The sequence below is a fragment of the Sclerotinia sclerotiorum genome, genomic scaffold, assembly GCF_000146945.2.
Source record: "Sclerotinia sclerotiorum 1980 UF-70 scaffold_6 genomic scaffold, whole genome shotgun sequence".
NCBI classification, from domain to species: Eukaryota; Fungi; Ascomycota; class Leotiomycetes; order Helotiales; family Sclerotiniaceae; genus Sclerotinia; species Sclerotinia sclerotiorum.
In genome coordinates, this window is record NW_001820830.1 from 1,598,283 (window position 1) to 1,609,701 (window position 11,419).

An 11,419-nucleotide genomic window follows, 5' to 3' on the forward strand; every position below is an offset into this window, starting at 1 on the left:
TGATTGATCTTGAGCACGAAGCTCTATACAAAGGAAATCCATCTTGATTATATAGGCCTTTGTGTTCTGGCTCTAGAGGCTCTAACTAGATTGATTGGAGCCGGTCACATGATAGCTTTGATCCTGTAATTAGTCATGTGATACGGAAATATGTTACCCGTCGTAACAAATTGTTTGAATTTAGGATATAAAATAGATAATAAAATATTAAAAAACCCCTCTCACCCTTTCAAACTTCAAAATCATATTTTCTTCTCTTATTTCAATCTCTATTAATTGACACAATTAAGAAAAAAAGTCCTGAAAGTGTCGAATTTGACCTACGCAGGGATCGAACCTGCAATCTCTTGATACCGCACCTCAGGGATGTTCGGTCCCTGCGAGTCGTAGTCAAGCGCCTTGCCATTGGGCCAGCAGGCCTGTATCATTCGTGGGTGATTTGTTGAAGTGAAGCTAACGTTTTAAAGATATATTGAAGATGCAATTTGACTAATGATAGATGTGGAGCTAAGTGAAGATTTGACGGGGGTTTACTCTTGATCTTGATCTTTTAATATTTTTAATATAATCTCTTTGTTTATATCAATTAATATTTAAATTTGTTTTAAAATTAATCAAACCATTATAGTTTTTTTTAATATTTTAATATAATAAAACTTTTGTAAAATTTTATAACTTAAAAATAATTCTGTTTGTGACCAAAAGGGTGTTTATAGACCAGCAATTGTATTTAACTTAGAATCTACAGGTGAAGAGCACCTGTAGATGGGGATAGCTACTCTATATATACACAAATGAATGGCCTAGCCGCAATGGCTAGGCAAAAAGAAGTCATATTTATTCCTCCAATGATCTTACTTTACCGATAACCATTGATACCTAGTACTTGTCCGGATCTGATCCTCAGGTCACCTAAATCGCATACTAATCTCGAGTAATCGTATCATGTGTGGACATGGTTAATGTACCTGAGGTTTCTTATATAATAAGGGTGGGAGGAAAGCAGGGATTTCCGTCACACTGTTGATTCTCTTAATAAAAATTAAATCAATTTTATTTTATTAATTTTTATTTTATAATATATTCTAGTTTCAATTTATTATTATTATTATTATTATTATTTGTTAAAAGGAATAGAAGTTACCGGTACTAATCACGTGTCGTGATTAGTAATACGGTTACCTAAACAGGCTAGATTAGACGAACCATAAGCAGGCATATTGGTCCCCTCCGAGGATACCAAGAGGAGATTGATATGCCTACAGACGTAGTAATATAGTCAATATAGAGGCCTCTTCCACCCAATCTTTTAATATTATTATTATTATTATTATTATTATTATTATTATTATTATTATTATTATTATTATTATTATTATTATTATTATTATTATTATTATTATTATTATTATTATTATAAAAATTTTAATTTTTTCTTTATTATATATTATCTGTTTTTTTATAATAAAATAATTCAGAAAATGAGTTGCGAGGCAGATTTTGAGATGCCACAGAAAAAAAAGAGTTGCAGCTCCTCCTATGTTTCAGACACCGAGGGGCCGGACTCAAAGCTCGTATATAAAAAGCTAAGATGTCATTTCAAGGAAGATCTCCGAGCTCATAGAAATTCTGCCCGGCCACTTGCAGATGTGTGAGTGGTGCTCCCTCGATTTAATCAAACTTTCTCTGAGATCATCTATATTACTTCCATACTATCCCTGATTTACCACTGATCCTACCAATAATTTATAAAACTGTAAGATCTGTGGTTTTGAGTCTGTACCACACTTCTACTATAAAAACAAAGTAATAGCATCACCCAGGAATGTACTGCCAATTCTCAACCTCAAAGATTTTGCCTCAAAGAACATGCTTATTCCCATTACGACTCCAACTATCTGTAACGATACTATACTAGAGGCAGCGGCTGCCTAAGGTTTCGTCTGGTTGGTAGTTGTGGGTTAAGGCTTTATCACTGGTCTTCACTTGGAAGTGAAGTCGTTACTAGATCAAGTAGAATGTAGGTAAACTAATTGATAACTAAGTTGAGCACGAAGCTCCTTAACTACGAGACTAAATGAATGTTTATATACCCTATATCATCTTTTGAGGACCTCTAGGACCCTAAGGTCCAAAAGGTCCTCGAGGTCACGTGAATTAATGAATCGTGACACTATCCACCCTATCAGCACTGTAACAAGATGAAGTATCTCTATGAAGAGATATTCTCTCCCTGTTCATTTCGCCTTTTGGAGTTCCGCACAGTACCACATGCATTCATACGCCGTATCATCTTCATGGCGAGCATGACCACAACACTGCAAATTGTCTAATATAACAGCCCTTTTTCTCTTCCAACAATCATATACGGTAGATGTATGTTGGACCAGAATCACCACTAATTAATATGAAATAAACGACTCTCCTGACCTCTCATAGGCGCCAACAGACACAATAGTCAGCCTATCGACAATATTGACGTAACCGTCTGTATTAAAATGGAGAGCTCTCAGAAAAGAATTAGACGCATTGATGAAGGAGCAGTGGCAACAAGCCTCAAGACAAGTGAGGATTCGAGAGGATTAATGGGTAGATGGAAAGTTTTTCGGAAGGAGGACAAGAAATTGGGGAATCTGAGTATAGATGAGCTAAGAAAGTCTGTTACCCACTTACTTTGAAAACTGACACGAGAACAGATTTGCTGAAGTAATTCAGGAGCTTTAATGTGCGGACAGAGACCCAAGGTGAGAATCAAGGTAGCCGGCTTTTTGTAGTGGTTAATGATGAAGTTGTTGATTCGACGTTGAATTTCTAGTGAGACTGTGTACCAAATGATAGAAAAGTCTCGTCATCCATACATACGACGGTATAATAACGAGGATATATAACTCACGTCTTCTCCTATGTGAATAGGGTGTATGTGCTCAGATGATCTACATATTTACCACAGGTAGGTCAAAACAATGTATTTCATCAACTCAACCCACTAGCTTTGACAATTCGACCAAACAGCTAACTGGATTCCAGCTAGACATAGGACTAAATGTGCGAAATACCTACCGATGCATCCGTGATCGAGTCCCATCCGTCCCCGCCCTAGTGATATAGTATTAAGTGCATGAGATGAGAAGACTACATCAGTTTATGTGGATGCCGTAACTAGAGTGAGTACTCGTTGTCGATATTATTGCAATTGCAATTGCAATTTGATACGTTAGTGATAAGAGTTGCAGCCGAGACTGTGAAATTAGACAACCAACTCCCACACAGACTGATCTATATTCCCAAGCCTCGAGATCTATATTTCCAAGTCTCAAGCGATCGAGTTTCACTCGAGAACAGGACTGGAGCAAATCATTCGATAAACATAACACTGTACGTATGAGTTAGCAATCTCAAAATAATCTTATAATTAGAAAATCTTTAGAGATGAAGTTGGAAATTCACATGGATTTGTATTGGATAATACGTACAGTTTGGCAACAACTCATGACCTCTTAGAATTATACTGCTCTCCTGCTCTCTTCTCCTTCCCCACCCTCTTCTACACTCTACCCCTTCTACTTCAATCTATTTCGCTCCCTACTCACCCACCAACCTACCATTCTTATAATGCTCCCCTAGATAGACAGATACCTAACTACCATCTCCCCTCAAATTCCCCCTCAAAACCCCCCTCACCAACTTACCGACTCCCCAACAAAACATCCAACACACACCATACATACCTTCAAAAATTCACATACACACAAAATCACACTCACAAAAATCCACATTCAAACCCTTCAGATCCTTCAAAACCCATACATATATCAACTCCTCATATTATACTATACACCCTACACCCTACACCCTACACCCTACACCCTAGACTCTACACTCACTCGCCCTCCATCATCCTTCCATCCCCCTCCACCACAAACCCCTCTTTGAGTCTCTCATCCCTCGAACCCCCAAATTCCAAATTCCAATTTCCAATTTCCAATTTCCACAAGTGATGAACCATGTAACCACGAGTTGTTTGTGAAGGAAAAGACATAATTTTACATTTTTGATTGTGCTTTCTTTTTACCTTTCTTTACTTGAGATCAAACCATGGGATTCGTCGCATGCATGCATGCCATTCAATCTCAATCCTTTTATGCCGTCTTTCATCCCAACCCCTGCTTGGGCACATCCATTCGTGATAACCACATCGATGTATCATTACTTCACCCCTCTTCACATGACCCTCTCATTAATGCTTGAAAATTAACGCATACCAGCTCCAAGTCCGCTCATACCTGCTAATCTACTAGCCAATTGTGGATATTTCTCTTGAACTTCCAATTGTGTCCTCGTAGCCTCAGCATAACTCAACGCATTAACAATTTCTCCTTCTGTTCTAGATAATTCTGCTGCTCTCTCAAAGTATTTAAGAGCTTCAGTAACCTTACCTTGTTGAAGGAGAAGTTGTGCCATGGTTGCGACGGCGATATCACATTCAGGGTCAACTATTGAGGATGATTATTAGTATAAAGAATTTGAAGACAGGGGAAAGGAAAACGTACTAATAAGAGCCTTTTCGCAAAGTTTTTCTGCCTCTCCAAAATCTTGCTTCCATTGGAAAAGAGCAAGTGCTTTGTTAATGAGTGGAAGGACACTCATGCCTAATGGTTTAGTTTGCTTCTCCAATTCAACGGCCTTTTCGAATTGTGAGATGGCTTCATCATACTTCTGTTGATCTAACAAAAGCTCTCCGTAATAGTTGTATGCATCAGGTACATCTTCAAATGCCTTGATTGTGCGTCGGAATGTTCCCATAGATGATGCGGTGGAGCCCATCTTGTATTGTGTAACACCAAGTTGAATGTGTGAGAAGATGAAGTCCCGGTCGAGGTCGATAGACTTTTGGTAGTCCTTTGCTGCTTGTGAGAGTTCACCGAGGATGAAATTGAGTTGGGCACGGTGGTAGTAGATATCAGGGTCATCATCATGTTGTTCCATAGCCTTGTCAAAATCTGCGGCAGCGGCGTCCTTGTCACCTGTAGACATGTTAGAAAGTAATCAAGGGCTTATTATGTGAGGAAACCAACCAAGTTCCAAATGCATGCTGGCACGCTTGATATAACTTTGTGTATAATCGGGCTCCAGTTCAATACTCTTGCTCAAATCACTCAAGGCGTCCAATTGTACTCCACGAAGATATCTGAATGTTCCGCGCATGTTGTACGCAAAGGCTTCATGTTCACCAAGGTCTCCCAAATCCAAGGCTTTCTCAAATGCAGCTGAAGCATCTTCATATCCCTCATTAGTCTTCTTTGCCATAGCTCGAAGTCCGAGTTGTAATTGACCCTTTCCTGTTTCCTCCGATATTTCAACACTATCTTCTAATCCTGGGGGGGCGGGTTTTGATCGGAAACTTTGTAGGTAGTTGGTGACAAATGTTGGACTTGGAAGCTTCTTATCCTTGGCCTCGAGAATGACCTTTGCCTTGGACTCCGCAACCTTCTTGAGTAATCTTTCGACAGACTGTGCGCTTTGTTCATTTCGGAACCCATCGATTATACAGCTGGCAGTGAAATCGAGTAAAGCCTCGCTATATTTCTCGGTATGTTCATATGCATTTGCTCTACGGTTTAAGGCTTTTACATATTCGCTATCGAGATTGATCGCAGCAGTGGTATCCTCAATAACTTTGTCGAATTCGCCAAGGGCATTGTAACATGCAGCACGGTTTGAATAGAAGATAGGATCTGGCTTGCAAAGGATGGCTTTACCGTAAAGGTCGATAGCTCGAGGGTAATCCTTGGACCCATATGCAGTGTTACCGGCTGCTTTCAACTTCGCGGCATATTCTTTTCGTTGTTGCTCCGATAAATTCCCAACGGTGGTTTCGTCAACTTCAGGAAGCTCATCCAAAGTCTCTGCAGCTGCTTTAGGTTTTGTATCTGGTGTTGTGGTTCCCTTCTCTACATCGACTTCTTTCTTCTCATCCTTCTTCCGTCTCCTCTTCTCCTTTGATTTCTTTGATACGCTTTGGGTAGACGTGGAATCCTTCTGTAATAAGATATTAGTACCTGTAATGATGGGACGATTAGCAAACAAGTGGCTAAATGCGACTTACCGAGTCTAATAGGTAGTATGCAACTCCAGCACCTGAGACTACTACTGCCACACCAGCGATTGTATATACAACTGCTTTATTCTCGGAAGCCCATGCTGTTATGCGATCCCAAACTGACGATTGTGATGTCGATGCCGCAAAGTTTGGCATGGGTTTGCCCGGAGGCATTGTATTTGGTACAGACATTTAAGAAAAAGAAAAAGTGGTAATTAGAGAAAATAAAATAGGATATTGAGGAAGATGATGAGGAGTGGTATAGCTGATAGGTGGTGTTGACAATCTTGATGTTCAAATTGAAGGTGGATTAATCAACAGCTCAAAAAATCTTGGTGATACCAGTTTAATCGTCAAGAGAAGCTTTGGCATTGGTCATCATTAGCGCGATGCGGCTAAAGCGGCGTTCTTTCGTCATTGTGGACTCAGACGAATCGTCGCTTGGAAATGCTATAATATCCCCGCCGCCTTTGGGGAGGGGTAAATGTGACAACACAACTCATTTTCCAACACCGAACTATATATTTGCACTATATATTTGCACTAATATTAGTAAAGGACGCTTATAAGCTATAAAACATTTATAGTCACATTTGTGTCTGGACACTATTCCGTGCGGATTCGAGGATGTATAAAAGGATAACAGTGCTCATTCCACAAAAGCTATGTTTAATGCTGTACGCGCCCGAGGGATAGAAATTTATATCTTCATCAATAAGACTTGATATCCATCGGTGAGATGTCCAGTATCTACATAAGAATATCTTGATTCTCGTTATCCCATAAATGTCAAACCAACCTCAAGTATTCCATCCGAATAAACATTAAAAACAATACCATTTCACAGCCACCAGCACCGAGTGGCCATTAATCCAAACTTCAGTTGAACATGAGAGTGCTTTGATACCTGAATATCTTCTATATTTTGTATTCCGATTCAAACATTGAATCTTTTGGGACGTTTGAAGCCGTAGATATCAAGCATTACATGCATTGGGAGCAATAGATTTACCAGAAGAATTAAAAGCTTCGAAATAGGGGCTACAGCTCTGACTATATGACATAGTTTCTTTCTCGGAATCTTATCAGCTATTCTTTTTATTACAAATATTCCTTGTTTCTATCATATGCCTCCGACTCAAGTCACACTCAAAGCTTTTAAACAACACTAAATACCAATCCCGAGACAAATCGCTCCTTTCCACCCTGGACAGCTTTATATCACAACATCACATTACCCTAAACATCGCAGATCTGCCGCCTCCAAGCAACATGCCTTGGCCACCCAGCGAATTCATAGCCGCTTGCATATCTGCAGTATAAGTACACTTCCATCCTTGAATCATGACCACCACCTTCTTCGCTATAAATGCCCTTAAAATAAAGCATATAGCTTGCACGAAGACAAGACTAATCAAACGCCACAAGAGAAGAGCATGTTTGGTAACATTTACCTGAATTTCTACGACCACCTGGTTTTCCCTAAAATAAGTCTCGCAAGCCGTAGTAGATCTGACTGTATGATTTGAGCAAGGAGGAGTTGCGCCATCAGATCAAGTATCCATGAATGCAAAGACACAACCTAATGCTTCGTTCTAGGTCCGAATAGATCGATTGTCGTTCCGGTTTTGTACATTGTTGCTAGCTGCGAAATTGTCTTTGAGGTAGACCACATATTCAAAGCCATTACATTATACTAATGGTCGAAATTCCTCACGTACATGACGTGAGATAGTGACTCATCAATTTGCCATAAACTACCTATTGGGAGTCCAAGTCTCTATTGAGGCTTTATCATCTGGAAGTTTCGCAGAAGATTTATGTCATGGTAGGATAATAAAATAAAAGTCTTTCGGATACATACGTGTGGAAGATTAGCTACAATTCGAAAATATTAGACAGAATCTAATATTACTCACTTTCTTCCATCTCATACCGGAAGCTAGCTAAAGTTGAATAGATTGCATTTTTCTTTTCGATGTGGTTTAATGAATGGGGTGTGTTCAATAATTTGAGATGGGTAAAGTGTGCCAAATAGTTTCATGAAACCTCCATTATTCGACTGTATTTATGAGAAGTCTGAATGGGAAGGGGTATGTGTTAAGGTCTACATTAATAATGGCATTAGGAAAATCCAGAGTTATTAGATGGATTCCTATGATGTCTTTCCCCTGGCCTCAGTTAAACTAGGATCAAGAGCCCTGGGATTGAATATGGACACTTTTGGTGAGACTAATGTCAAGAATACAAATCTCCCACAACGGTCCCCTCTAGAATCAATAAATGCAAAAGGGAAATTCAAATACCATAGCCACTAAATTTCACCAACCACGAAGTGCGACCATCTGGCATCTATTGGAGTGACCCTGAGCCTGAAGCAATCTCGCTGTGGCATAGCTCACGATATAAACAATTGAAAAGACCAAGTAATTCATGAAGAGTCTTGGTGAAATCTGCTACACTCCACATTCTCAAAATAAAACGAATTGCGGTACGATACAAATCAGATACTATCTGATCTGTCAGATTCGGCGTCCTCCGTTGTTCAATATAACTCTTGTCAGCGAAATTCATATCATCCTGCCAATTAAACTACATAAGACTGATCATGATTATGATACTCGAGATGATAGATTCTAACATTAGTACGATGAATAATGAAGATGACCTCGGAAAATGTTTACGTAGAACCTCAAAATGGACGAAGAGAAGGAACTAAGAAATATCCGAAGAAATCCCGCGAAATATCTCCACGCACGTGATATATATACGACTTCCATTGCCCACCTCTAAGTTCCCAGCTTTATCTCAGAACTTATCGAGGAGCTCCAATTACTAGTTTCGATAAATTAATCACATATAAATATATTGTAAGTATATCTCTTTGATATTATCGTGCCATATCTCAGTCCTAGCTTTCAAAAGTACATAGTACACATCTAAACAAAGCAAGCTGAATTCGGGGAAGAATCTGTCCTGCAAGCTCATGCATATTTAGCCCTACGAGCGTAGTGGTTAGTAGTTAGCCTAAGAAAACTATAATCTTGAGAAGAGCACAATTTTTACTCATTTAATTGAACATCTAGTGTTTGTTCAATGGATGTAGAATAATCTGTCGGGAAACCCCGCGTTTCGACTTCGACTTAAGTTATGACTCAGAATTACATATGAACCTTGAAGTTTCAAGATCTTTATATCACCCAATATATCTATTTCAGCTCTACTTTTGATTGATCTCATGAAATGAAAAGTACAAATCAAATCTAATAAATCCCCAGCTCTGCTCCAATTCGCTCTTCCGTCTTCTTCCCTTCAACATGTCCTCCTCAAAAGAACCAGAACCAGAACCAACCTTCCAACTCTTCACCTCTCTCCGTTACGATCCCATCCTCCTCCAATCACCCCTCAACATTGAATCCTGGCCTCTTCCATCCCCCGCCCCATGCCCCTTCTACATGCTCCCTTACCATCGCGACCGACTCCAACAAGCCGCTACCCATTTTTCCTGGCCTATCGCTATAAACGCTATATCCGGTTCCGGAGGGATTCCAAAACCTTCTCACCACCCTCTCCAAAAATTATCGATACCAGCTCCCCCGCCCCCTTACGAGTACGAATCGTTCTCGATCACAAGGGAAATCTAACCGTGGAATCTAATCCCGTCCCCGCAGTCTCACTATCTAACCTCTTTCCAACCCGCCTTCCACCACCTTCCACCACCTCCTCCCATCCAACACCCCAAGTATCCATATCCCCCCTAACAGGCGGCGCCCTAACCCTCGGCACCACCGACTTCCTCCCCAGTGAACCCCTCAAATCCTTCAACTCCTCATCTCCATACACCATCATCCCGGACCCATCCCTCACCACCCCCTCCCCATATACAGGCTTCAAAACGACCTCTCGTAATATGTACGACACCGCTCGATCACGCGCCGAAATCCACACATTTACCGAACCAAAAGAAGTCCTCCTTGTATCGTCCAATGGACAAATAATGGAAGGATCCCTCACAACACCTTTCTTTTATCGCGATAGAAAATGGGTAACGCCTTCTGAGGAATGTGGTGGTCAGATTGGTACGACGAGACGGTGGGCATTAGAGAAGGGGTGAGTATTTTTTTCTTTTCCTTCCTATTAAACTATTGATATACATCTACATCACATTCTCACTACATCCATTCCTAAAGTATCACTCATCCACCCTCTTTTTAAATCTCATCCCCCATCCCATCCCATCCCCATCCCAACCACAAAACCAACCAAATAAAAGTACCTAAACACTCTAACCCCACGCCAGCATCAGCACCCAAACCACCATCCCCATCACCTCCCTAACCGAAAACGAAGAATGTTGGATCAGTAATGGAGTACGAGGATTTACTTTTGGAAGAATAAAATTTTTGTCTTGAATTTATTTTATTTATTCATCTTTTCATTTTTTCATCTACTCATTCATTCATTCTGTGAAAAGATACCTATAAAATAAAAATATAAAAATATAAAAATATGTGAAAAGGAATGACCTTACACAGGGAATAGTGGGAAGCTGATAGGGCAGAACTGAGGCTATATTGGCCTCTTATATGAATCACCCATTATCTTAGTTCTACGGAAGTGCGAAGTTCTCTGTCACGAACCACGACTAATATTATACAATAAAAACAAGTACGGAGGTTTAGGCTGTTGTTTACCGCGGTTCCCTTATCGATAAGAAATCCTAGGACAAGTGTCCTAGGATAAGATGTGTCCCAGGATAATAATTATCCTAGGACAAAACGATTAGGCAACCATGAAGGCATAGGACTAGTGTCCTAGGACGTTATGCGTCCCAGGATAAAGTATCCTAGGATAATATTTGTCCCAGGACAATTATCCTAGGAGCTATATTATCCCAGGATAAGAATCGTCCCAAGATTAGTGTCCTGAGGCCAATATTAGATCACGTGACGTGATAGCTCTGCTAGCCAGCTAGCATAGCTAGCATTCAGGGAAACGATCAGTATATAGTCAGAATAGTTTCATAGTTTAGGAGCTTCGTGCTCAACTTAGTTATCAATTAGTTTACCTACATTCTACTTGATCTAGTAACGAATTCACTTTCAAGTGAATACCACTGATAAAGCCTTAACCCACAACTACTCACCCGACGAAACCTTAAGGCAGCCCGCTGCCTCCAGTACAGTATCGTTACACATAACCCTCAAACACCATCAAAAATCCCAAAGCCTCTAAACACCGATAACCTACACATAAATAAATCATTCTATCCTGAGTTCATTCCTTTACCTATAAATACTTACTTTCAACTTAGTTTAA

The 11,419-nt window shown here is 40.0% G+C and overlaps 6 protein-coding genes and 1 non-coding gene across 7 annotated transcripts; 3 read left to right on the forward strand and 4 right to left on the reverse strand.

Annotated features, from left to right (window-relative positions):
- Nucleotides 1–316: 316 nt before the first annotated feature.
- Nucleotides 317–420, reverse strand: SS1G_14683. Its single transcript has one exon. It is a non-coding gene; the product is annotated as a tRNA-Arg (tRNA).
- A 2,078-nt stretch (nucleotides 421–2,498) lies between these two features.
- SS1G_05439 (predicted protein) lies at nucleotides 2,499–3,043 on the forward strand (the record flags this gene model as incomplete). Its single annotated transcript, XM_001593961.1, has 3 exons — nucleotides 2,499–2,637; nucleotides 2,716–2,744; nucleotides 3,038–3,043. 3 exons carry the CDS (start codon nucleotides 2,499–2,501, stop codon nucleotides 3,041–3,043), a joined length of 174 nt encoding a protein of 57 aa, XP_001594011.1.
- Nucleotides 3,044–4,251: 1,208 nt separating this feature from the next.
- Nucleotides 4,252–6,274, reverse strand: SS1G_05440 (hypothetical protein; the record flags this gene model as incomplete). Its single annotated transcript, XM_001593962.1, has 4 exons — nucleotides 4,252–4,493; nucleotides 4,551–5,024; nucleotides 5,076–6,039; nucleotides 6,107–6,274. The coding sequence occupies 4 exons, from the start codon at nucleotides 6,272–6,274 to the stop codon at nucleotides 4,252–4,254; spliced, it is 1,848 nt and encodes a 615-aa protein (XP_001594012.1).
- Nucleotides 6,275–6,924: 650 nt separating this feature from the next.
- On the reverse strand, nucleotides 6,925–7,164 carry SS1G_05441 (predicted protein; the record flags this gene model as incomplete). Its single annotated transcript, XM_001593963.1, has 2 exons — nucleotides 6,925–7,007; nucleotides 7,089–7,164. 2 exons carry the CDS (start codon nucleotides 7,162–7,164, stop codon nucleotides 6,925–6,927), a joined length of 159 nt encoding a protein of 52 aa, XP_001594013.1.
- Nucleotides 7,165–7,682: 518 nt separating this feature from the next.
- SS1G_05442 (predicted protein) lies at nucleotides 7,683–7,787 on the reverse strand (the record flags this gene model as incomplete). The annotated part of the gene is made up of 1 exon (XM_001593964.1): nucleotides 7,683–7,787. The coding sequence occupies one exon, from the start codon at nucleotides 7,785–7,787 to the stop codon at nucleotides 7,683–7,685; it is 105 nt and encodes a 34-aa protein (XP_001594014.1).
- A 1,630-nt stretch (nucleotides 7,788–9,417) lies between these two features.
- SS1G_05443 (hypothetical protein) lies at nucleotides 9,418–9,744 on the forward strand (the record flags this gene model as incomplete). Its single annotated transcript, XM_001593965.1, has 1 exon — nucleotides 9,418–9,744. The coding sequence occupies one exon, from the start codon at nucleotides 9,418–9,420 to the stop codon at nucleotides 9,742–9,744; it is 327 nt and encodes a 108-aa protein (XP_001594015.1).
- A 266-nt stretch (nucleotides 9,745–10,010) lies between these two features.
- On the forward strand, nucleotides 10,011–10,512 carry SS1G_05444 (hypothetical protein; the record flags this gene model as incomplete). Its single annotated transcript, XM_001593966.1, has 2 exons — nucleotides 10,011–10,210; nucleotides 10,407–10,512. The coding sequence occupies 2 exons, from the start codon at nucleotides 10,011–10,013 to the stop codon at nucleotides 10,510–10,512; spliced, it is 306 nt and encodes a 101-aa protein (XP_001594016.1).
- Nucleotides 10,513–11,419: the final 907 nt, after the last annotated feature.